Source organism: Ixodes scapularis, unplaced genomic scaffold (assembly GCF_016920785.2).
Source record: "Ixodes scapularis isolate PalLabHiFi unplaced genomic scaffold, ASM1692078v2 ptg000460l_1___fragment_1__unscaffolded, whole genome shotgun sequence".
In the NCBI taxonomy this organism is placed as follows: domain Eukaryota; kingdom Metazoa; phylum Arthropoda; class Arachnida; order Ixodida; family Ixodidae; genus Ixodes; species Ixodes scapularis.
The window spans coordinates 1,101,955-1,129,203 of record NW_024609981.1 but is presented as its reverse complement, the minus strand read 5'-3'; the positions used below and the strand labels follow the sequence as shown (position 1 = coordinate 1,129,203).

Sequence of the window (27,249 nt, the reverse complement as noted above, 5' to 3'; positions counted from 1 at the left end):
AAACTGTCAAACACGCCTTTTCTTAGAGTCTTGACACATTGGAAACACCAAAGAAAACATAAATCGGTCAGCTGGGACAGTTCCAAGCACGCACGTGTCTGGTTTATGATGCGTCATGCAGGGTGCGTCGAGCTATACCTCATCAGCAACAAACACGAAGAAATAGCGGCCTTTTTAAAAGAAGACGACTATACCGGGCTTTATGACACTACCACAATGACAAAAACACTCACCTACGATCAAGGGGCCGAAGTGGCATCGAAACGTCGGGCAATACCTTTTTTTTCTTATCATCTATACTTGGGTATCTTTCTAGTTTTGACTTTTCTCTGCTTTATGCATTTCATTCGTCTCAAAGCTTCAGGTACTTTCAGCATTTATAGTTAAAAGATTTACAGTGACGTAAACAGTTTCAGCGCACGTTAGCGCTAAATATAACTTTAAGTTTATTGCACGTTGATCAATCAAAGTTTAGACTAACATTTCTCCCCAACAATACAAATCAAGAATCTCGCGCTCGTGACCTGTAACGATACCAAGATGTAGTCGCAGGTATTGCTTAACACAGAAAATACCGTACCATAAAAAAGAGCGCTTGGTCCTGAATAACACTTTATATTTCTTTCAATGTAATAATGCGACTCGTTGGTCGACCGGTTGTGTCATATTCGAGCTGTCTAAAAGCTGCCGGCGATCGTTGCTCCTATTGGTGGGGTTTTGAAACAGTTTGTCGGATGTCCATTGCTCTCCCATAGGAAAAGTGTGGTTCTGTATAAAAAAAACTCGCAGTGTCGAGGACGCTTTCATCGTTCTCGGAATTCGGCCGTGGTTCTGAGAGCCACAATTTTTGAATGCGGATTATCTTGGTTTAGCTTACTCCCACCTCCTCATGAATCGAGACGGCAACGCAAAGGGTTTGAGGCAAGCTTCAGAAAACATGTGCGCACCAAAAAAAAAAAAAACTTGAGACACATTTTTGGTACGGTGCATGCAGTGGCGACGACGCCATTTCCTTGTGTGCACAAGGGTTTGGGTTGCGGTGTAAAAAAAACTATTTACTATTTTAGTGTCAAGCTGATGGCCGTTGTTCTTATGATGCGCTTCTGATTTTACTTATTCTACTCAAGCCTGCTTGAAGCAAGACGCGAAGCTACTCCCGAATTATGTCATACATATTAACTTCCAATATTAGCAATAATATATTATAATGCGTTTTATATAGATATATTCATCTTTAGATGAATATCTCTAGCAACTTTAAGTAAACATATTTACGCACTCTATTAAGATGTTGCATACTTTCGAACGTTGTGCTATTTTATCGTTTGTTTTGTTGTTTAATTTTGAATAATTTTCTTGCTTACCCGGTCACAGCAACCGTAATATCTGCGGGGCTTCTTCCGTACTTTTCAAGAAGGTTCTTAAATGTTGAGTTTGCATCTGCATACGTTCTATTGGCATCTGGCCAGCCGATATCGTATTCCACAAAGGTTTGCGCAAATCCCTAGAAAGAGAAACACATATTAAAGTGTTTAGTGAACGTGCGCAGACGATAATTCTTTCCAATATATTTTATTACTTTTCGCGCTTTCGGCTGGGGAAAGAAATCGGCAAAAACAGAATTGTGAAAGCGACACCTACCTGTTCCTGTTGAATAGAGGTGAGCAGGAATTGAATGTTTGGACCTGACGTGTCTTCGAAACGCATGTTAACCTAGTTGAGAAAAAGAAAAACGGTAACAATTACAACATACATTCCAGAGCGTTATTGCGCAATGCGCCGTGTTTGCGATTTCGTTTCTCAAAATAACGGCCCTAATACTCTTTGTCAATCCTTCCTACGCCTAATTTGTTAGTGAATATTTCTAGACCCGCAGCCTGAACGGTTTTTTTGGGGGGAAGCCGCCAGAAGTGCCAACAACGCGCGTTACGCAAAACGCGCACGTTACTGAGAGGGTGCTTACATTTTTTTTTTTCGCAAAGACTACGTTTTTTATTAAACAAAATTTTTTTTTTAGGGGGGGGGGGCATGGAGCTAGCGAATAGATGGCGTATTTTGTGCCTGGAATAATACTGAAGGTCCTTTTATTTAGACATGCAACTTAGTAGTAGAGAAGTGACTTATGGGAACCCAATAGACTGATCTTACCATCCAATTTCATTACGCCACCGCTGACGAAATGCACTCAGGGAACTTCAATCTTTGTGCACGAGGGATGACCTTGATGGAGCTATGCGTGCACAGGGCACGAGACGGCCCGACCGTTTTGTGTACTGCCGCCAGCCTCCTCTGAACTCAACTTATGGCGGCATGACCCATGCGTGGAACGCTTAGTGAAATCTGTGTATTGTGATTTGCTTTAATCTTCTGAACGAGCTCCTCTACCGAGCGAGGGTAAATGATAAAATGAACGTTGAGAATGTTCATACAGCCGTAGGTCAGCGTTCCTCTTGATTAGTAAAATACTGAATTAACGCTGACAATCTAAATCGTATATCCCTGGTGCTTCTATTGTGATCTCAACGTTCGTTACAAGGTAGAAATTGCCGACGGCCAAACATTATATTTCGCGTTTATGTAAAATAAGCTGTTTCTGCCCTCTATTTGCTTTGGACGTAAATCCAAAGCACTCTTAATTTGCATCGACAAATCTCGCCTTCTGATCACCTTCCTATAAACAATTTCATTACTTTCTATTGTCCTTCACTGATGAGCAGCTGGGCAACGCATGCATGCCTTTGCTGGTGGGGCACTCATTCAATATTAAGAGCGAAAACGTCGTGCTGGTTACAAGCGCCTGGATATTCCGTCTCACCCAAGCACTGCCATCGATTGATCTTACCGCGAGTGCGCCTTTTGGATGCCCGTGACACGTCGCCACTGTTTAGCCTCATGGCCCCATCCCACATACAAGTGCTCACGTTTCAATAGGTGTGTTGTACTGCAAGCGACACAGCACCGTGCGCGCGAGCGCTCGTAGTGGTTTGTTTTGGCAGCTGGTGACCCGCCGCGAACAACACGCCGTACTTCAGGGAACGCTCAGCCATTTTTGACTCCAGTGTATCTCATCTCAAACCAATTTGACGGTATTTGCATGGTCAATAATATTCGATAGAGATCTTTAGATGGCCCCCTCTAAGTTGATATGGCGGATATTCATCCTGAAACCCTGCGTATTTGGTTAGCCTACCTCAAACATTTGTTGATGGCCTAGAACTTCATGTCTGTGCCTTAAATTTCGGGGCGATGTAGTTGCGCAGTCTATGGCCTAATTTTCGTGCCCAAAATATTCAGGCAGATAACCTCTATCAGGTTGTGCTGGGTCAGGGATGGGCAAAATACATGCACATATGTATCGAAATACAAATACAAAATACTTTGTCAAAAATGTATTTAATTACAAATCTAATTACAATTCCACAAAAGCATTTAAGTACAAGATACAAATACAATCAAATGTATTTGGTCTCCTCCAAATACTTTACCAAATACATTCCTCAAAATTTGCATCAGCGACTTCAGGGCACCTGCAACGGGTTCCTGGGTATCTCATTTTAATTTTGCATTGCACACTCGGGAGCTAGTGTGCGAGGCTCTATTAACGTAATAAAAATATAATTACAAAAAATGTAATCAGCTCGGATGTAATAGGTAAAAAACGTACAGAGCTTCAAGCAGCTTTTTTTTTGTCGATTACATTTTGGTATAGACCAACAAAGAGCTGAGACGACCAAGACGCGCAACACTAGCTAGAGAATTTTTTATTGTTGCAACTCGCACCGGTTACAAAAATCTGGACGACCCGCACATTTAGAATGTTCCAGGCACAAATATGGATGGAAATCAGGCTAGAAAGCATCACAAGTTGTCACAGGCACTTATTTAGCCAGTCTGCCTGTGAACGTCGATTTCGTCACTATTCTTGCCCTGGACTAGCACCGCAATCACAAAGTCACTAAAAGCTTGTGCTTGATTGAAAAACACTGCATTCGGCGCAGAACGAAGTTTTCTTCCTGATCTGGACAGTGCCTTTAAAATAAAGCCGGAGGAGAAAAGGAAAAAAAGCCACATGGCCGAATAAAGGATGGAGACTATATCTTACAACCAGAAAAACAAGATGTATTTTCGCCCGCAAAATTGAATTTAATTACGATTGTATTTGAAATACTCATGTTTTAGTATTTAAATACACATGTCAAATACATTCCCAAATTTGTAATTAAATACAAATGCAAAATACTCAAAGTATTTGAAATACGTATTTCAAATACTTGTATTTGAAATACTGCCCATCCCTGTGTTGGGTGAAGCACTTTTACTTACAAGAAAAGCTCTCAATGACCTGTTGGAAGGCTTTAGTGCAGTAGCCTGTTTAGTGGGCAGAAGCAATCTACGCGAGTGTGATACAATAAAAAAACAGGCTTTTTGCTGAAGTGTCGGTTGCCATCGGCAAAATTTTCGTGAGCTGTCTGCTTTATTCTTGTGTACCATTATTGAAATCAGCAAGATCACTTCTGGTGCCTTAAAATTTGATTAAAATGACCGTTTTTGCATAACTTGCTTTCCAATTACATCATCCACTAAGGACACGGCTATACGATAGGTAATAATTACCCAATATCAGAATAACAAAACACTAATAATTATATCGGCCTGATAAACTTTCCCCTCTTCTCTCATCACGTAATTTGGGGAAACGTGTGTAGTAAGAAATCAAGCACATAAAACCTCGTATGTATAGTAGATTGTTCTTAAATTTCCTATCCGTTTTTATATAAAGTATTGAAAAACAATAATCATAATCAACTAATGAAACCTAGCATAAATTCAATCAAACTTTATAAGGCCTATTAACTATTCATTAATTGCAAACCCTGGACTCTGGCCCCAGGCACAACACAAAAGCACGCAGTGCTTTAGTGAGCCCACTAGAAGTGGGCTCACTTGTAGTGGGCTTTTTTTTCCGTCTCCCGCTGGCATAAGATCGATAGGTACCCAAAATAGTGATACATTCTTTTCACTCTTGGGTGGGAAGAAATAAACTAGCATACATCATTCAAGTTTTTACTATTCGTCTGAGGGTTTAGATCATAATGTTTGGTACCCAGCTCGCCACGGACTTTCTCTTCTGACACGGATGTCCCGGTTGCAGTATTGAGTGAGCGAAAAATATGACACAAAAGCAAAATCATCAGAAATGGTCGCAATCGTCATGGAGCTTCAAAGTAAGGCCGCAGCATTACTAAGAGAAAACAAATCGAAACACCTCCCTCCTCCAGCCCATTCGACGGAAAAATGATTTCGCCTTTTGTACACACGTTCTCAATCCTGTGAGATCAAAGGACTTCTCGACTGGACCTGAAGACTCTTCTCCTGCCATGCGTATAAGGACAGCGATAGCAATGATAGTGAAGCACTCAGACGGCGAAGCATCCAGCTTAAACATACCGATATCAAACCACCTTCATCTCACCTGGGATTTTGAGGAAACCATATGTGTTCTGCTCGACACACGGCTCACTAGTTTTGAAAATGAATCGTTATTTAAATACGTCCTTGTTTTTTTGTTTTGTTTTTAAATTCGATTTTGCGGCCTCCTCGGCTGAAGTGCTCATCGCACTTCGTTACTTCTCTCAGCATTCCGCTTTACGCCCACCAGTTTCGACCAGCGAGGCTTCGCTCGTCGGCAATAATTTTTTTAAAGCTTCTGTCGTTTAACTGTTGCTGAAAATATGACATCAAAGCCAGTACAGACTTTGTCATCCGGCAACACAAAACATACCCAACGGTGTGGGCACCTTCGCATGCTTTGTGCTACAAATCTGACCGTTATGCTGCAGTTCGTTGATATTTCCGGCCTCCTTGGCTGAAGTGCTGATCAAACGTCTGTCACATCTCTCAGCATTCCGCTTTACGCCCACCAGACTCCACCAGCAAGGCTTCGCTCGTCGGTGATCATTTTTGCGAAGCTTCTGTCATTTAACCGTCCATGAAGATCTAGCATCGGACCCTGTCATCCTGCAATACAAATTATGCCCCATAGTGGCGGCACCATCGCATCTTCGCTGCTACAAATCAGAGGGTCGCGCTGCACTTTATTGAGATTTGCGGCTTTCTTTGGCTGAAGTTCTTATCGAAAGTCTGTTACCTCTTGCAGCATTCCGCTCTACGCCCACCAGTTTGGACCAGCGAGACTGCGCACGACGGCGATCATTTCTGCGAAGCTTCCGCGTCGTTCTACCGTTGCTGAAGATCGGACATTGGGCCCCTTCATCCTGAAACGCAAAATTTGGCCCGCAGCTGTGGCACCATCGAATGTTATTTGCTACGAAACAGACGGTCGTGCTGCTCTTAATAGGGATTGGCGTCCTTGTTTGCTGACGTGCCTATCAAACGTATGATACATCTCGCAGCATTACACTCTACGATCACTAGTTTCAATCAGGGAGGGTGCGCTTGACGGCGATCATTTCTGCGAAGCTTCTGCATCATTTCACCGTCGCTAAAGGTCGGACACCTGGCCCAGTTATTCTGCAACACAGTCTCTGTCCCACGGAGGCGGCACCATCGCATCCTACGTGCTACAAAACAGACAATTGTGCTGCACTTTTTTGGATTTGAGGCCTCCTTGACATAAGTGCTTATCAGACGTCTCTTACATGTCGTGGGTATGAACACTGCATCATTTTCTCTTATTGTTTTCTTGGCCGCAATTCTCAAAGTGTGTTTTTGTTTTAAGTGTTCAGTGTGCCTCCTGTCGAGGGCATCTCACTTGCTGCCTATCGTGCTCGTATTGGGTGCATTTTTTGAGCTCGCGCCGCAAATACAAAAAAGTTTGTTGTCGCCTAGTCTTTGTTTGCCGCTACAGAAAATCTGATTGATATTCGTCACGGTGTGCGTTTGCTTCTTCTTCATTCTTGCAAACCATCTCTAGACGAATCCGAGGACCAACAAACAGTTAGGCAAACTTCCGTCTACGCTCGACAAACTCCTGCAGAGTACAAGAGACTACCATAAAGAAATTATGGAAAAGCTTATTTGTATCACAGTGGGCGTTCAGAACCTTAAAAAAAGAGTGATTCGGGTAGAAAAAAGTGAAAGCCGTTTACAACTCCTTGTAACGCCGAATTGGAGCGCAGCTCTTGAGGAGGAGGGGGGAAGGGTACTGAGGGGAGGGCAGACCCCTTCTCCTCCTTCTCCTCCTCCTCCCCTCATTCTTTGATATGCTCCGGGGGGGTCACCTGACCTCAGGGGGAGGGGTCACGTGACCTCGGGGAGGGGGGCCACGCGACCTGGGAGCCACGTGACCTCGGGGGTCACGAGACCTTGGGGGCCACGTGACCTTGGGGCGACCTTCAGAGGGTTCACGTGACCTTGGGGGGTCATGTGTCCTGGGGGTCACGTGACCTTGGGGTGACCTTGGTTGCGTCATCGGCGACGGCGACGGCGACGCTGACGCCGTTCAAGCCGTAAACGGGCGCCTAAGAGCTGCGCTCTAAAAAAAGGTGGACGATCAGTCATGGTTTCTGGACGACATCATTGCCATTGTACAGAATTTTAAATTACTCGATAACAACCTACGGAGGTTATTTGTGACGTAAAAATTTTGGGACAGTAGCAGGGCACGTGAATGTTTTTATAACGGCCTGCAATATTGTTTTTGAATGGATCCTAAAAGAACGCGGGGAATTATAGGATCGAACCGAGCAAATTGTTATCGATTTTTTAAAAGGCACTTAAGGTATACCCCGGCGAAATTGTACGAGCACGTCGTATTGCTAGAAAACGGGATGGGTTCACTCGTAGGGTTGTAAATTTTCACGGCTTTGAAAAAAAAGAAACAAGAATTACAAGGTAGAGCTCCGACTTTACGGAACGTTCCGTCGCCAAATGTATAGATCGAGGTGCACTTTTCTTTTAATATTTAGAAAGCAAGAAGGAAGCAATGAAATTTCGCAAACCGCATCGCGAAGCTCTCAAAAGAGCACGACCCAGTTTTGATAAACTGTTCATTGACGAAAATTTGTTTTGTGATGACCCCCACCTGAGTCAATTCGTTGAATTACTAAACGCGATGTTCAGTCTTGTGCTTCCGATTGTAAATGAGCGCGATCGACGGTCTAGCCGTAATTGTAAGGTCTCCAGTTGAGGTTCCTTGTTTCCAATTTCCGAAGTTCGTTATCAAAGCAAGATGAGTCTAATGATGCTGTTGAAATATACTGGCCTCAGGTTAGTTTATGGACCGAAACGTGGCTTTGAAGTAATAAAACTAATGGCCAACAATCAGTACAAAGTGGCCTGACCATTCACTGGACAGACATATTCCTTTCCCGGGGGCTGGCGTACTTGTGGCAATTATAAAGTAATTCGTTCAGGAAGTTCTCAGTTTATAGGCTGATAATAAAATATGTTTTGTTCGAGTCAAGCTGGCATTTTTTCATATCTTGATAGGCGTTTCTTATAGACCCCAGGTCGTGATGTCATGCTCATTTAAAGATTTATAAGATTCTTAATTTTGTAACGCTGCGTTATCCTCAGTGCGCCGTATTTTTTTGGGGGGAGGGGATTTTATTTACCCTGGAATTGAGTGAACTGATCGTGCGTCTGCTAGATATAGCAAAAATATTTCGCACTATAGAGACTTCTTGGACCTTTGCAGAGGTTGTTCACTTCATTGAGTTGTGTTAGTTTACACGCGTGAATATGCTGCTCTTGACTTATTTTTTGCATTGATTCCTGACCTAATATTATGTGTTCATGCCGTTGATGCAATGAGTCATAATAAAATTGTCTTGGTAACTGCGAACATTGATGTTCCTGAAAACTGTTGCGACAACAAACTCATTTTTAACTATCCTAGAGCATATTCTTCTGAGCTCGCTTAAACTATTCAAACGTTCCTCCTTGACTTTCAGGGTTCCTAAGATCTCAGATCAGTAAAATAGAGCTGGAGCGTGATCAAACACAAGCTTTTAGAAATTCTGAATCTATTTATTCCAAAAATAAAAATAACTAGTTATCAAAAGTGTTGGTGTACTCGACAATTAGGAAAAACGTTTTAATAATAAAAAAAACGACTTTATTCTAGGGCAAGAATCGCGATAATAACAGATTCGTTGAAGAAAAATAGCTGAGCCATTCTAAACTTAGGGAAGATACAATTAAAAATACAAAGGAGCGATTCTATGGGGGAGGCTTACAAAATCTTGAGCTCTAATTCTAGAAAGTTTTAGAAAATCATCAGCCCCCTGAAAAATGAGCACGCTTTACGTAGCCTTATTGATGTTATAATAACCCGTTGTCTAACCTGGAAAGTGCAATTTATTTTAATCAATTCTTGGGTGAGGATTTTAACGAAGATTTCATAACTCTGCCTTCATACAGGTTTTATTTTATTTTAGCAGATTTGTTTAAAAAAAGCCGTGAAAGTTGCACTTAAGCGGTTTGTGCGGGTGAGTTATACGGCCAGCGGGACATAGTATAGGGACTAATCGTAACAAGTAGTTGGCCAATTATTTAAAATTCATTAATTAACGTTTTAATTAACATATACTATATGGTTCCAATTAGAAAGTCATTTACTGGTTTTAGACAAGGTTGAGCAAGTTTCTGTTTTCAGTGTCTGTTTTCAATATCGAAAAGTAAATGAACGAATTCTAATTAATTAGCCGATTGATCGTTACAGTTAGCCCCCTATACTATGTCCACTTGGCCGTATAACACACCTGCGCAAACCGCAGGTGTGTGACTTTCACGATTTTTTTAAAACATATCTGTTGGTTAAAAAAAAGACGGTATGTTACGTATACCAGAATAGCGCACTTCTTGATTAAATACGCGTCGTGTCCCACGGGATTAGCCAGCTTATATCCAACGTATCCAATTTTCTAGTCCGGGAAGTAGAGGTATTACGTCCAAACTTCTAAAACTCACTTTGCCATCCTCCAGTATCCTGCTGCCAATATTAACCTAACAAAGTTCAGATCAGGGAATACCACTTAGAGGCTGGAAACACGCAAAGATTATTCATGTTTTTAAGTCTGGAGACCTCATTTCTCCTAAGAAGTATGACCCCATGTCTCTAAGCAACCCACCCCGAACGCTCCTTGAACATCTTATCTCCAGTCACGTCGTTAGTAGCCTCTCAGGTATGCAGTTTTCTTCACTAACTAGCCCGGTTTCTGCAAAAAAAACGATCATGCGAGACTCAATTTTTTTTATTTCTTAATGATGTGTACGACAGCATCCACTGTCGTACAAAACTGATGCTATTTTTCTTGATTTTTAAGGGCGTTTGACCGTGTCCCTCACCTGCGTTTAATAAAAAAAAAAAAACTTAGGAAGCTCTTACTTTCAGGCAGTCAATTCTTGTACGGACTTAGGCACTCCTTTGCGAGAGAACCCGATCAGTCTCAGTTCGCAATGACTCATCTCATCGCTTTATATTAAAATGAGAAGCTCCTAAGGGATCGGCTCTCGACCGCGTTTCCACTGCCTCGACGCTCGTTCTTTATTTTGTTCAGCACAAGTTCGTCGATTACACGTTTATTTTCAGTTAACTCTTCGTGCTCTCGTCATCTTCATTCGTGAAAATATCTAGGTGCAGTACTAACTTAAATTTCGGCTGCAATCAGCATATTGAATACATTGTGTAAAAAGCCAATTCCACACCGGTTTCTCCTAGAAACAAAATATGTTCAGCACATATTAATGTTCAGTGGGAAGCTCACATGTCCTTCATTCATCGACGGTAGAATACGCTGGCATAGTTTGGAGCTCCTGGCAAGATTACGTCGTTAAAAAAGTCGAATATATCCAATACCAACCCGCTGAACTTATATTTTGAACTTGTTTTTTACGTCTAGTGTGACAGTTCTGAAATCTAAAGCTGATCTCGCAGCTTTTTCCGTCAGACTCAAAGTTTCGCGATTGATCCTGCTTCACCGAATATACAACCATAATGCGTGTCTTAAGAGTCAAAGTTTTTCTCTCCCCCCCCCCCCCCCCCCGGCCGCCCTCCCCTTCCCGAACGTTTTCCTAGGTACGATCACCAGCACAGATTCCGTATGCCCTCATGTCGCACCAAGCAGCCATCCAAGACTCTTTTAAATCTGTTTATTATGAAATGCAATTACCTGCCGGAGAATATGGTAAATGCATCTGATTATTGTAAATTTAAGAGTCCTCGCGAAGAAATATTTCACGTACTTTAACCCGATGTACTACCTTAGAATGTAAATATTGCCGCGCGCGCACCTGACCAAGTAGCAGCGCGCTCGCGGCCCTATGGTTATCGTGCTTTCATTCCACGCAGAAAGCCAGGGTTTGATGCCTGGCCGCAAGTACACATTTTTGCTGACTCTGTAATGTCCTATTCTGGTAAATTCAAGAACCGTGTTGCTTGCTCTGGGTCAAACTTTTCTACGTGCCGAACCCTCAAGGCCGATCGTTAAAGAAACTCACGCGTTTACAAAAGGGCCTCCGCGTGGCCAGCCGAGGTCAGTCTCACCCCAGCGTCCGATCCCGCTGTTAAGCCTACTTCGACGCCCGCGGCGCTTTATTACTGTCTTCTGTTTCATTTTTTTTAAACAAAAGGTCGCGTCATTAAACGTTTAGTTTACTTCAGTTTTTGTCGCCTCGTCACTTGCTGTTCCTGACAATTTGGTGGAGGTGCGGGGTATCGCATTCTATGCCCGTAGAGCGTACCCCTCCAAAGACATCCCTACCAAGTGAGGTGCTCAGCCCCTGAAAACTACCCTCCACAGAAAACGCCGAAGCCCGAAGCAGCCGTCGTACCAGAGGTCAGTCCCCCGACTTCGGTCCCCTGCTGCAGAACCCCAAAAGAAGATCCCGACGTTTACCACCCCGCCCGTCGTCGTCCTGCCCGTCGCTCCGCGGACTCCTACTCCCTTCCTCGGAGAGATCTACGAGGACGTCGAAGACTGGATCAACCAGTACAATCGCGTGGCCCGCCACAACGGGCGGAGTAACGAGCAGCGCCTACAGCACCTCTATTTTTCGCTTGAAGGTACTACAAGCAGCTGGTTCGAATGCCACGAAGCCTGCGTCAGTTCGTGGGACCTTCACAAGAATGGGTTGACGCGTACCTTCACCAGCCAACACCGAAGAGAGAGGGCCGAAGATCTGCTACAATCGAGGACCCAGGAACAGAATGAGAACCTCGCCAGCTTTGTAGAAGACGTCCTACGCCTGAGCTCCCGCGGCGACCCCGTGGCCAGTGAGGAAAAGAAGCTGTGCGTCCTGACGAGGGGTGTAAAAAGCGAAATCTTCGGCGGCCTCGTTCGTAATCCCCCGACGACAGTAGATGAATTCCTCGCTGAAGCCACGAACATGGAGCGGGCTTAGCAAGCACGATCGAACTACTACACTCGACTCGCCGGCTCCCATGCTACTTCGGCGATGGCGTCATCAACGCTTGACCTGGGCAGTCTCGGTGTCGATGGCTTTCGCCAGATCATCCGCGACGTCGTTCGGGAGGATATCAAGAAGGTGCTGTCAATTGTTGTTCGCCCTGCTTCGCTCTCCCTGACCGAAGTAGTGCGAGAGAAGAAGCAGCGAGCCTTCCAGCTGAAGGCTCCCGTCGACCTGGCACCACCAGAACAACTGACGGTGAGATACGCCGCCATGGCCCGACGACCGCCACCTGCTGCCCATCAACCTCGTGTGTCACGACGACGGGACGCACCAGCACAGCCGCTCCCCCGACGTCTCGACAACCGACTTCAGTACGTCCGGCGAGAACAACCGGCGCCCAGGAAGACCGATTTCTGTCGAACGGCTGATCGACGCCCGCTGAGCTACCACTGCGGAAAAGCGGACCACATCTACCGGCGATGCCCCTAACGCCAGCTGGGCCTACGAGGGCTTGCGCCCAACGACCCTCGACCACGTCTCGGAGAGCTACCTCGGGATATCGAGTACTACCTCTGCCGCTCTTCATCTCCTGGGTCGACTCCCCGCCGAGAATTCCGTTCACCGTCTCCCCGACGCTCGCCATCGCTTTTCCGCCGGGTCTCGCCGAGACAACCTGTAACCCAACGCTTCCCGTCAGGAAAACTAGGTGCGGCAATGCTGGGAGGTGGTTTTGCCGAAGACGAACGACGCCAAGATCCTCCAAGATCGTTGGAGCGCTCCCACTCTAACGCCGCAAGCCCCGAAACAACGTTTCTGCAAGAGTGTCGAATAACCTCAGCGTAATCATCGACGGCCACGACGCGGCGGCACTCATCGACACCGGAGCAGACAACTCCGCTTTGAGTGGGAGACTCTCGCTGCCTTCGGAAAGCAGCGAAGTCGTGGGACGGACCGCAGATACGAACTGCAGGCGGACATCTTATCACACCTGTCGGCAGGTGCACTTCTCTGTTCAAGGGACGTTATTCTCGGAATGGAGTTCTTGTGCGAATATGGCGCTGGAAACCTGTCCCATCAACGGAAAATTCCAAAAGCGACTTTAGGTGCACTGCGAGTCCTTACCAGTCACGTAAACCTGCCGCCGCTGCCGAGTGTCATTTGTGCCCGTTGGGACCGAAGAAGCCATCTGAGGTGTAGCACTGGTGGAAGGGAGCATTCAACTTCTCCTTGGACGAGGGATTGGCATTGCAAGAGGCGTAGCTGAGCTCCAGGACGGGCGTACCGTAGACCTTGTCACCAACTTCCGGCAAGAGTCTCTGCACCTTACAAAGGCTACAGCAGTGGGCTACGTCGTGGAAATTCAGGACTGAGCCGCGATCGCCGTGATCTCAGAAGACGCCTCCCCGACGCAGCACAAGAGAACCACGCCGTCAGAGGTCGACATGGACCCGTCCCTCCCAGCCCCACGACGACAACTCAGTGACCTTCTCGCCGAGTTCAGTGAGTGCTTCTCCACGTATTCAAAGGTGCGCCAAACGACTTTTGCGAAGCATTGAATTATTATTGATGACGACGCGCTTCCTCCTTATCCATCGCCGTATCGTGTCTCTGTGAAAGAGAGAGAAGTCATCGAGAAGCAGGTCCAAAAAATGTTCGACGACGACATCGTCCAGCCCTCAAACAGACCGTGGGCTTCATCGGTAGTCCTGGTGAAAAAGAAAGACGGGATGTTTAGGTCCTGCGTGGACTATCTTCGACTGAACGCCGTGACTAAAAAGGCGTTTACCCGCATCGCATCGACGACACTCTGGACCGGCCGTGAAAAGACTGTCTTCGTCACGCCTGACGGACTGTACGAATTTAAAGTGATGCCGCTTGGACTGTGAACAGCGATGGCGACGTTTCAGCGCGTAATGTACACAGTTCTCTCCGGCTGCAAATAGCAAAGCTGTCTCGTCTATCTCGACGACGTCCTGGTATTCGCAAGCGACTTTGGGGAGCAGCTGAGAAAATTGCGAGCCGTGCTACCGGCTCTCCAGAATGCTGGACTGACACTAAAGCTGTCGAAATGAAGGTTCGCTTACGGCAAGGCCAAATTCCTGGGCCATATCCTGAGTGCGCAGGGTGTAAGCCCGGATCCTGCAGAGATATCCGCTGTCGCCAAATTTCCGAAGGCATCAGACAAGAAAGCCGTTAGAAGATTTCTTGGGCTGTGCGCTTACTACAGATGTTTCTTTCGGGATTTTGGCAAGGTTTCTGTACCGCTCACGCATCTGACGAAGGACGACATGAACTTCCAGTGGGGAGAGGAGCAAGGACAAGCGTTCAGTGAACTGAAAGACTGCAGTCACCCTGTATCCTTGATCACTTCGATCCATCAGCGGAAACGGAAGTTCACTCGGACGCCAGCAACGCCGGACTCTGCGCGGAACTCGTCCAAAGACAAGACGGAGCAGAGAGGGTGACCGCTTATGCAAGCCGGGCACTGCCCAAGGCAGAGAAAAATTACTCAACGACTGACAAGGAATGTCTCGCTGTCATCTGGGCGTTAACCAACTTCCGCCCGTACCTGTACGGGATTTTCTTCCGCGTTGTGACGGACCACCACGCTCTCTGTTGGCTCGCCAACCTCTAGGACCCGTCAGGACGCCTAGCTCGCTGGAGCCTTCGACTGGAAGAACTCGACCCAGCCACCGTGAATAAGTCTGGCCACAAGCATAACGACGCCGACTGTTCGTCTAGGGCTCCAGTCGAATCTCCTCAAAAAAGCACCGACGACGACGATGACGTCCGTTTTCTCAGCGCAATTACAGATACCGACATGGGAGCACTTCAACGAGACGACCCGAAACTTCGCGCCGTGATCGACCACCTCCAAGGTCAAGGAAGTTTAGTTCTGCATGTCCTGGCCCGAGACTTGTCAAGCTTCGTTCTATGGCAAGTCGTGCTCTTCAAGAAGAACTTCGGAACGAGCTACCCTGCCTAGCTGCTGGTTGTTCCTGCCAGCCTTCGCGAAAAAATCTTTCAAGCATGCCACGACAACCCGACGGCTGGACACCCAGGCTACAGCCGGACGCTCGCGCGTATTCGTGACAAGTACTTCTGGCCGAGACTCCCGAAAACAGTCCATCTGTGCACACGATCGTGCCATGAATGCCAACGACGTAAGAGGCTTCCGACGAGGCCAGCAGGACTCCTGCAGCCGATTTCTTCCCCGACTACGCCCTTTCAGCAGGTCGGAATGGATTTACTTAGGTCCTTCCCAACGTCGACGCAAGGAAACCGGTGGATTATCGTCGCGACCGATTATCTTACACGATAAGCCGAGACGAAAGTCCTGCCATCGGGAACAGCGGTGGAAGTCGTCAAGTTTTTTGTCGAGTCCATTCTCCTTCGACACGGCGCACCTGAAGTGGTGATCACAGATCGATGATCATCTTTCATGGCACAGCTGACTCAAGAGGTTCTTCGGCTCAGTCACACCAGCCAACGACAAACCACCGCTTATCATCCGCAGACCAACGGACTAATGCAGCGGCTCAACAAGACGATTGCCGTCATTATCTCCATGTACGTCGACGTGACGCAGAATACGTGAGACGAGGTGTTGCCGTACGTTACGTTTGCGTACAACACAACAGTGCAAGAAACCACGGGAGTGACGTTGTTTCAAGTGGTACACAGCCGGGCGGTTACCACGATGCTTGACGCCATGCTGCCTCACGTGCCAACCGATGATGGCAACGAGAACGCTCAGCTGATCTCTCAACACGCGGAGGAAGCTCGTCAACTGGCAAGAATCACAATTCAAGACCAACAGCGAGTCGACTCACGCCGGCATAACCTTCGTCGCCGAGACGTCCACTTTCAACCCGGAGACCGGGTATGGGTTTGGACATCGATACCGCGCCGCGGACTCAGCGAAAAGCTTTTGAAACGCTATTTCGGGGCCAACAAGATCATCCGACGCCTCGGCGATCTGAACTACGAAGTTCGTCCCGACGAAACACTCCCATCTGCAAGACGCCAGCCAAGACCGGAGGTGGTGCACGCTGTCCGGCTCAAGCCGTATTACCAACGGTGGAATTCGGACTCTCGTCAAAAAGTGAACTGTGAACCATGGCTCTCGATTATTCTGCACTTTTTTGTGAATTTGTGTTTTCGTTTTGTGCTGCATCGGGACGATGCATTTTTTTAAAGGGGGAAATAATGCCGCGCGCGAAGGTGATCAAGCAGCAGCGCGCTAATGGCCTAATGATTATTGCGCATTCCTTCCACGAAAAAGGGAAGGGTTCGATGCCTGGCCGCGGTTGCACATTTTTGTTGACTGCGTAGTGTGATGTTCTGGTAAATTGGAGAACAGTGTTGGGCTTGTCCTTGGTCAGAATGTTCTTCGCGCCGAAACATCTAGGCCGATTGTTCCAGAAGCGCACGTGTGTACAAAAGGGGCTTCGCATGGCGAGCCGGGGGTCCGTCTCGCCCCAGCGTTCGATCCCGCTGTTACGATGACTTCGACGCCCGCGACGCTCGATTATTATCTTCTATTTCCTTCTTTCTCTTTGGTGCTAGTTCGCCCAATAAACATTTAGTTTGCTTCAGTTTTTGTCGCCTCATCACTTGCCGTTCGTGACAATATTGCTACCTTCGTATATATATTTTGTAATAACTTTATGTAATTTTTTGTGTGTTGGATTCAAAGTATTTTTTATTGCATCGTTCCCCCTTATGCAATGCCTTTTGGGTGCATAGAAGTGATTAAAATAAATTATATCTATTTTGGAAAGGGAAAACCAGGAAGCGGCTTCCCGACCACTGTACGTTGCCGGCGTCCGCCCTCCCGCCGGTGACGCACAGGAGTATGGAAAGGTAAGGATGTCTTAAACGTGTCAGTAGAAAGTTCCCTGCTCGAACGTATACCACCGAAGTTACTTGTAAATTAAATACCTCCACTAAAACGTTCATTTATATAAAATGTTTAGCCAACCTGGTCAGAAAGGGCTATTGATACGGTCTGCTAATTTACAGTCAAATCGAGGGCTATGAAAAATCGGCGGAGTTGCCGTTTAAGGATTGGTTAGCGCACCTGGCTTACCGAAGATAGTATGTTCAATTCGGATTTTAATTGTGCGTCACGAACCTAGTCAAGCTCACTCTCAGACGCTATAAAAAAGAAAAAAACGCATCAACAGAAATGCTAAAATATGTGCATAGTTTTTTTTTTTCTTTTTAAGTTCCTTTGGACGCTCTCTGACGCACATCGACAGAGGCAACACGGTTCAATACCGGACATGTACGATGAAATTCTGCAGCGCCGGTTTCATGGTCGCGTCTTTGGAGCTTCGCAGGCGTTAGTGCGTGTCTTCTACCAGACCATGTCCAGCGCTGCAGCACTTATGCTCGCACGACTGGCTGGTGGGGTCAGACGGCGGACTAGATGCAGCGGGCGTGGCGACAAGTAGATATTGGGCTTGCGACCTTCTTTGACTGAGCAACCAAGCGAATCCACTAGTAATGGGCAAGTCGCCGTTCTAGAGCGGGTCGTCTCCTGCAATTAAATTGTGTAACGCAACGAGAATATTGCGGGTAAAATATTGCTTCGCTGAAACTTTTTGTGTTATAATATACGTGTGTCATTTAGGCACTTTTACAAACTCTTCTTTTATTCAAGTGTTCTTTTAAAACGACGGTAGGTTCTATATCTCTCCAAGAACAGGTATTCCTCGTAATCGATCGGACCCCCACCCACTGAGGCACAGACCGCGGTTGATCAAAAGCTACATTTTGAAAAGAACCCATCAAAGCCGATATTTACAGGATAAATATAACTTACTAGTACAATGGTGAGTGACAAATAAGTTACTAAATCTTCTCTCCGGCTAAACACTTTGTAATGATGCTCATCCACCATCACGTGAACTTCCACCAAATATTGATCCGGTACGTGCTCCATAGATGCGGCACCTGAAATCAAAACGCTGTTATAAATGCTCGAGAAGAAAAATCACCAGTTTTAATTGCCTGCATACGCAAAAATCAAAAAAACGAAAATTTTTAGGTTGATTGTGTGGGCACCCTGGCGGCTCCCCAGCCAAGTTGCCCGACTGCGAGGCAAAGGTGCCGAAGTTTTCCCGCGTGGCGGCGACGTCACGCCAGCCACGCGCACATCGGATGCGCCGCCTTGATAAGGCAGATCAGAGGCGGCGCACGGAGACTCGCTGCCTGGACTCCGGCAGCACCGGTAGCAATGTTAATCGTCTTGTCCATGTCCAATTAAATGTAGTTCCTTGTTGTTGAAACCGTTGGCTCCGTGTTATTCCTCCGGGTCGGGTATGCAGCAAGGCAAACCGACCACAATGGCGCCCAACCGTGGTATGCTACCCACTCGCAGGAATTTCACGGGGCTTGGTTTCTTCTTTCGGTAAGCCTTTTTCATAATCCCCGTGTTTCCTATCGTTGTTTCGTGCTTCCGTCACGTCCACGTTTGTTGTATTGGCGTGTTTCTGACTGTTTGTTTTGTGACCGCGGCAATCGTTTCGCGCGCTTGTGTTGGGTTTTTGGGGGCGTTTCTTTTTTTTGTGCTTGCAGGAATGGTCACGCGGGAGCAGGAAGCGATGGCCGCAGCAGCGCAAATGAACCTGCTCACGAAGGTCACGGAGATGTGCGACTCCGTGATGCAGCGCCTGGCCCACACGCCTGGCCAGCAGGAAACCCCACCGCGAGAGCCCAGACCACACTTGACTGTTCCGGTCTACATGGGGTACGACGACGTCAAGTCCGTGGCAGACTTCCTGGGCGAGCTGCAGACGTACCACCTTGCCTCCGGTGCCTCGGAAGCCTTCATCGTGGAGCGGATTGTCCCGCTGGCGTTGCAAGCCAGCGCCAGGTGCTGGTTGGGGTCACAGGCCCCCTTCACCAGCCTGGCGGACTTCCAGACAAGGCTTCGAGAAGAGTTCCTGCCTGCAGGCTACGCGACGCAGATTCTCCGAGAGCTCGAGGCAAGGACGCAGCACCCGGATGAAAGTCTGGTCCGGTACGTTCGGGTCATGCAAGAGCTCTTCAAGAGGGCGGACCCGAAGTCACCGGAGTCGGACAGAGTAGCTCGGGTCAGAAGACAGTGTCACCCCAGGTACCACGTCTACCTGATCAACCGCACCTTTGAGACCCTTGAAGAGCTAGCCCGGGGCGCCCGCCTCATCGAGGAAGCTCTTCATGCCGAGCGGAACTACGTGCCGCCGCCACCAGCCAAGTACGCGCTCGAACCGGCATGCGCATGGCGGGGCCCCGAGGCCTCCACGCAAGTGGACTGTCCGAACGAGACCTCCCTTCCCCACCACGTCAACCAGGAGAGTTGGCGTGGCATGCATGGTGATATCCCGTGCGGGATAAGCGTATGTTCGCCTAACTCTCCCCGAGAGGTCCCCGGAGGTCACAGCGAGGCCCGTGAGGGTTTCGGGCGGGGGTCGCCACGACAGGTGGGAGGTCGTTGGCCGTGCCCTATCGCAAGCTGGGGCCCAACGGAGATCACCACCCAAGCGAACCATCTTCATCAGTCTGCTCCTGCAAGTGCTGGCGAAAACTGGCACGGTGCGGTCGCAAACCCGCAGCCCAGCAGCATTGACCCCCGCCGCAACGGAACAAGCCCTCCCCACAACAGCCAGTCGCAAGCCTGGTGGAGGCCCTCCCATAGTGGTTCCTTATCCGATCACTGGAGGCAGTCCGACGGGCACCTCGGTGCGGGTGGCCTAAGCAGGCAACTGTCGTCGGACTGCTGCTACGAGTGCGAGCAGCCCGGCCATCACCGAAAGCAGTGTCCAAGGCTTCTGGACACTACAAACAAGAGGTGGCACGAGACGGCGGCAAAGGGCCGGAACCAAAACAACCAGGGAAACTACTACGGCCGGCGACGCTGAAACCAGACAGCCACTCGCCGACGGCCGGTGCAGTCCCTGGGAGCGGTCAGGCCGCGGCACAGATTCCATCGGTATGTCGAATCCAGCCCGAGCCTAACATCATTGAACCGCGCATGACAATATCACTGCTCGATTTTCCCATTGCCGCACTTTTGGATTCTGGGGCCGCTATCTCGCTCATAGGGGATTTCGTTTTCGAACTCTGCAAAGCAAAAAAGATAAGCCTCCGGGAGTGCGAAACCCGTTTGCAGCTAGCTTCTGGTACAGCGATAACAGCTGGAGGAGCCGTGAGGCTGCAGATTCGGTTTAATGGAAAAAAGCGACGTCAGCGATTTCTTTATATGCCAGGACTTGTGGTACCTGTGATCTTGGGCCGAGATTTCATTACAGGCGAAAGCATGACACTCGACTTTTCTGGTGGTGGATACCGGCTGGGACAACAACCGGAGCTGACTCCGTTTACCAAAAGGGAGGACTGCATCCCTAACTCGACCACTGCAGCCCACTTCACCACGGTGCCAGACGTCTTGCCTGCCGGCGTTCGAGAATCGTTGCGAAAGTGCCCCGCAAGCAGCCAGCAGAAGCAGGAGCTGCAAGCCGTCCTGGAGTCTTTCTCACCGATGTTCACGGAAACACCTGGAAAGACTGACATTCTGCTGCACCGTATTGAAACCGGTGACGCGCCGCCTCGGAGGTGCAACCCTCGACCGATCAGCGTCCACAAAAGGGCACTCCTTGATGCGGCGCTCGAGGAAATGATCGACACCGGTTCAGTACGTGAGTCGAAGAGCCCCTGGGCATTCCCCGTTGTTCTCGCCCCGAAAAAAGACGGAACAGCCAGACTCTGTGTGGATTACAGGCGGCTTAACGATGTGTCCGTACGAGACAGCTACCCTTTCCCCAGCATTTCCTCCGTGATGTACGCGCTCGGTAACGCGACCGTGTTTACAACGCTGGATTGCAGTCGCGGGTTCCTTCAGATAGAGATTCACCCATCAGACGTTCCAAAAACGGCTTTTATCTGCCACAGAGGGTTGTTCGAGTTCACCCGACTGCCGTTTGGCTTGTCTAACTCTCCAGCCAGTTTTCAACGCCTGATGGATGTTGTACTTGGGAACTCGAAGTACGAATTTGCCATGGCATACATGGATGACGTGGTTGTTTTCTCGAGAACTATCGAAGAGCATGTCGAGCACCTTCGCATTGTACTTGAGCGAATGCGTAATGCTGGGCTCACGATTCATCCCGGAAAGGTTCAGTTAGCCGCGCCCAAGATTAACCTCCTTGGATTCGTTGTGGATAACGGCACGCTCCGCCCCAACGAAGATAAGTTGCGCGCGCTAACGGAATACCCAAGCCCACATGACGTAAAGAGCCTACAAAGATACCTCGGAATGATTGCGTTCTACAGGGATTTCATTCCACACTGTTCCGAGATATCGCAACCGCTCAATCACCTCCTAAAAAAAGGCGTCAAGTGGTGTTGGGCCGAACAACAACAATGCGCATTCGCAGCCCTTTCAAAAGCCGTGACTGACAACGCTTGTTTACAGCTCCCAGACTTGAACAAGCCGTTCGTTCTGCAGACAGATGCAAGCGACTGTGGCCTGGGTGCTGTATTGCTGCAGGAGTATGGCGGTGTGCTTCGGCCAGTCGCTTTCACGAGCCACACGCTAACTTCAGCCGAGCGCAACTACAGTGTCGCAGAACGTGAATGTCTCGCCATTATTCATGCTTTGAAGCGCTTCGATATGTACCTAGATGGCGCAACGTTCCAGATTCAATCTGATCACTTAGCGCTATCATGGCTAAGGGGACTTAAGAATCCAGCTGGACGTCTTGCTCGTTGGGCGCTTACGCTACAACAGTACGACTACTCCATTGTGTACCGCCCGGGGTCAACTAACAAAGTTGCTGATGCGCTTTCTCGTGCTCCACTTCCTGAGGAACACTCGCAGGATACCCATGGCTTGGTGACCGTCGCGGCCACGACACGAGGATCCCCAGATTCACGGTGGGGTACATTGGTGAGCCGCGAGGAGCTTCGCAAGGCGCAGCTGGATGACGGACTCTGCCAACGCGTGTCCGCTTGGCTGGCAGCAAGAGGTCCAGTCGACCGCCCAAGTGACGAGGAGTTCGACTCCTACTTGATGAGCGACGACGGCCTCTTGCTGCGCTACATCCCCCAGGCCGACGACGATCCGGATGGCTCGGCATTCCGGACCGTGATACCCCGCAAGCTACGTAAGCTTTTCATCCGATACATGCATGACTCTGCCTTGGCAGGACACAGCAGTGGGAGCAAGACCTACGAAAAGTTATCCCAAATTGCTACCTGGCCAGGCATGAGGCAGGATGTGCTCCGATACGCTCGTAGCTGCTCGGTGTGCCAGAAGGCAAAACCACGTGGTGGCCAGCCCCCCGGTCTCATGCAACCAATCGCGAGTCAGAGCCCTTGGCAGATTTGTTGCTGTGACGTCATGGGCCCCTTCCCACGTAGTACCCGGGGCAATCAGTACTTGTTCGTGGTAACCGACCACTTCACGAAGTGGGTTGAGTTATTTCCATTGCGGAAGCTAGATTCGCAAAAAATCTGGGAGTGTCTACTCGAAACATTCGCTAGGTTTGGCTTTCCTGCACAGCTTGTAAGCGATAATGCCTCCTATTTCACGAGTAAGGTGTTTGTGGACGCATGCGCGGTACTGGGAATCAAACACAAAAGAACTTCCCCGTACCACCCGCAAGCAAACATCACGGAAAGGGTAAATCGAAACCTTAAGATGATGCTAGTGGCCTACACAGAGCGCCACAAGGACTGGGACGCGAAACTGCCCGAGCTGGCATTCGCGACCCGTACAACCACTAATCGGTCAACGGGTCTCACTCCTGCCCAATTAAATTTCGGCAAGGAGCTCGCATTCCCGCTTTCTAACAGCCTCCTTTCTACAGAGTCGGGAGGAAGGCCTCGCCCCTACGTGAAGTTCGCAGAGGACCTGCGAAAGCGCTTCTCCGATAACCTTCGAGAGGCCAGAGAAAATCTAGACGTCGCCCGGGTACAGCAGGCTGAACAGTACAACCGGGGGCGACGTGACTTGCAGTTCGAGGTGGGAGATATTGTGCTCCGGCGTACTCACCCACTGAGTGACGCCGCTCGAGGCTTCGCAGCCTCCCTCGCCAACAGGTGGGAAGGTCCGTTTCGCGTGCGTGAAAAGTGCTCGCCACTCACTTACAAACTAGTTAGCTGTGAGTCTAGTGAGGAAACCGGACCTGTTCATGTCACCGACCTTAAACGATTTTTCCAAGCAGAAGACGAAGATTCCTCGCAGGACCGGAACGACACTGACAGCAGTCCCGTTCCGGAAACCCCCTTGTCTCCACCAAGGCGGCGGTATAACCTGCGACGTCGGTGACACCAAAGAGAGAGGAACCTTTTTTTTTGTCTCCTTGGCTTTGCCTCTCTCGCATTTTGGGGGTAGTTTTCTACTTCCACGGATCTGCCCCCTTTTCAAGAGAGGGGGGAGAAGATTGTGTGCCCACCTCAGATCCGTTATTTCAAACTTTCTGGAAGGGGTGCGAAGATAACGTTAGGCGCAACCCTCAACTGAGCTCCATGTCGTCTGCTTCCTTGTTTTTCTGTGGAGCTGGCTCATGGACACCACCGTCACCACAGCCGCCATCGGAATGACACGGCGGCCGGTCTCATGGTGGACCGGGCCACCAAGGACGTCGGCGCGCCAGGGGCAGCCCAGAGAACCATGGACCACGTGCAGAACAGCCACCTGCTGGAGGCCTGGTCCAGAACAAGCTCAAGTGACAAGCTGGAGCTGACCGAGCCGCCGCGCTCGTCAGCAGCCGCCGCGCTCGTCAGCAGCCGCCGCGCTCGTCAGCAGCCGCCGCGCTCGTCAGCAGCCGCCGCGCTCGTCCAGCAGGCGCCGGCCGGACTTACAAAGTCAGTCCGCCGAACAGCGCCATCCACCCCCTGACGCCCACAACGTCTCCCGTCATCGACATGCCGGACGAAGCTTGAGGGGGGGGAAGTGTGGGCACCCTGGCGGCTCCCCAGCCAAGTTGCCCGACTGCGAGGCAAAGGTGCCGAAGTTTTCCCGCGTGGCGGCGACGTCACGCCAGCCACGCGCACATCGGATGCGCCGCCTTGATAAGGCAGATCAGAGGCGGCGCACGGAGACTCGCTGCCTGGACTCCGGCAGCACCGGTAGCAATGTTAATCGTCTTGTCCATGTCCAATTAAATGTAGTTCCTTGTTGTTGAAACCGTTGGCTCCGTGTTATTCCTCCGGGTCGGGTATGCAGCAAGGCAAACCGACCACAATTGTCATAGTGAAATTTAATTGCCTGGACTATTTTGTGCGCTCTATGAGACGTAATAAAATGCATATTTAGAGAAAAAATGTGTTGTATAAATTTGTGGATTGTTTTCGGTCTCCTTCGTTCAATGAAATAATCAGGACTCACTTAAAACATAAACAACCTTTATATGTGATGATGCGGGTTACCGCATTAAAACGTAAATTCCTTTGTTGTTTATATTAGTCGTAGGTGGTGCCAAAGGTCGTTGGAGAGCCGCCGTGTTTGTAACTATTTCTGACACGACTGCTTCTGGTAGTCATTCTTGTCGCGATCGGCCGAGATCGCGCATGAGGAGGTCGAGGCACCCGGAGAGAGAAGAGACGACCAGCCGCTTGGTGATGATGAAGGACGACTGTGTCCCCCGCGGCTGTGATCGCCGGTGATGGGATGGATACATGAATGCAAATGACTGGACCCCTTATAACGGGCGGTAGCTTGCGCCACCTAGCCTAGCAGTTAAGAACTAAAGGTATGCTTTCTTTCTTTCGCCCATTTGATTACCCTCTGCAGTTTTGTGACTATCACCAGGTGGTGTGGGATGTCATCAGAATGACCTTCGAAAAATAGGAGAAAAAAACAAATTCACGCCCCGCCCCCCTCTCTTTCTCGCCCCCCCCCCCCCCCCCCGCTCTTCTCCCCGGCAAGGGAGTTGCCAATGTTCCTCTGGTCAAACCTATGGTCGGCGTTACCCCGGCACTGGGCCCACTGGAAGACAGGGTGGATACTCTGGGCCGGAACCACGCGGGAGGGAGTCCGAATTTTCCTCTGTCCTGCCTGTCCCCAGTCGTGTCATCTAGTTGTACGCCGTTCAATTCTCCCTAGATAATTTCCACCAGTCTTCCGTCTCCTTTTTGCCTATACACCAACTCAACACTCCTACGTCACGCCGCGGTGGTGGCGCGCCGGACGCACTTCCGGTCTCGGGCGGTGGGCAGAAGTCGCCGTGCCAGAGATGCATTCCTGTGTTCCTTTGGAAGAAACGAGACAAAAAACCTGCTTTCTCGTCAAAATGCTGCGATGGGGGCTTTACCAAGAGAGTCTGGGAAGGTTTGAAGATCAGTTTTCATGTGTTTTTGCACCCTCCGTTCGTCCGAGAACGTGGATAGCAGCCGTGAAAATGGCAAACCTAACGCTTTCGAACTACGATTGCGTGTGCGGGCCACAATTTGTAGTCGCCAGATGTATTTGCTTTGTTCCAACATGACCGAGAGAAAACACCCAAGTTGTCCGGACCACTCACGGATTCAGTGCGTCTTCAAATTCACACGGCCGCCTGATCGTTCGAACTTTCGTCTGCTCTTTCAAAGTTGTCTGCTTTTTGTCGTCTGCTCGTTCAAACAAAAGCGGCCCGTAGACCAAACATTGACCCGGTGATTGCAATAAGAAGTAATTTCAAGCCTCAAAAGACTTAAGTAGGCTAGGTGTAAACAGTAGATACAAGATGTTAATTATTGGTACCGGTGGCCATCACCTACTTGTTATGCTTTTTCTGTTCCCGCTTCCGATTTTCAGTATCGACGTCGATCATCGCCGCTACTTTTTACACTTTTGCAACACGAGCGACGTCGAGACCGAAAATAGCTACAAGAATCTCATCATGGTTTTGGCGTCCATTCTGCAGCGTTGATGCGAATGAATCGCCGCACGTCAAATTATTTACGGAAATTTTAGCGGCGTAACGAGCCTTGATAATTTCGCTCAGGCGATTGAAGTGGTAAGACATTGCGATGAGGACGTAGTATCGACAACTTCAACGCGAAAAAGAGTATGCTGACTCACACAGACGCCGACAACGTGACATTCGAATGGTTTGTTGAGGCGGGACGCGGTGCTTCTTGCCCGTACTCCATTGCGCGTGCGTTCGAACTGTCGTTTGCTCTTTCAAACTTGGCTGCTTTTTGTCGTTAGTTCGTTCAAACAACAGCGGCTCGTAAACCAAACGTTGACCCGGTAATTGCAATAAGAACTAAGTGCAGGCCTCACAACACTTTTGAAGGTTGGTTGAGGTAAGTTGGCTAAGTGTAAACAGATACAAGAAGTTGTAGATCATTGTTACCAGTTACCATCACCGACTTGTAATGCCCGATTCTACTTGAGGTTTTCAGTATCGATGTCCACCATCTCAGCTACGGTCCACGCTTTTGCAGTCCGAGCGACGTCGCGACTGAAAATAGCGAGCAGAATCTCGACGTGGGAGTCAGGCTTTAGCGCCCATTCTGCGGCGTCCACGTGAAATGAATCGCCGCACGTCACATTATCCACGCAAAGTTTTACCTCGATAGTTTTGCTGAAGCCGCTCAAGTAGTCAGACATTGTTAGGAGGACGTAGAATCAACAATTCCAACGCGAAAAAGAGCACGGGGACTCCCACCGACGCCGACAACAACGCAATTCAATGGTCTGTTTATGGGCGACGGCGGGCTTCTTGCCCACCATCCACGGCGCATGCGCGGCGCCGGTGACGTCCGCTAGGGGCGCTCCGGTTTGTTTGTAAACATGAGTTGGTGTATAAAATACATTTATCATCTATATTTCCATTCTCGTCTGCGAACACTGGTGCTCCGGCTAAATCTGTCGCTCCCTCCGGGAGGGCGGGA

At 49.1% G+C, this 27,249-nt stretch overlaps 1 protein-coding gene across 1 annotated transcript in view; it reads right to left on the bottom strand.

Annotated features, from left to right (window-relative positions):
* The window catches only part of LOC120842550 (A disintegrin and metalloproteinase with thrombospondin motifs 16-like), a 197,089-nt gene that overhangs the window by 86,419 nt on the left and 83,421 nt on the right, over positions 1-27,249 (bottom strand). Inside the window, exons 6-8 of the mRNA XM_040213686.1 lie at positions 18,206-18,336; positions 1,642-1,713; positions 1,365-1,504 (exon numbers count right to left, since the gene is read on the bottom strand). Coding sequence (XP_040069620.1) covers positions 1,365-1,504; positions 1,642-1,713; positions 18,206-18,336 — 343 coding nt within the window. The remainder of the gene's footprint in view (positions 1-1,364; positions 1,505-1,641; positions 1,714-18,205; positions 18,337-27,249) is intronic.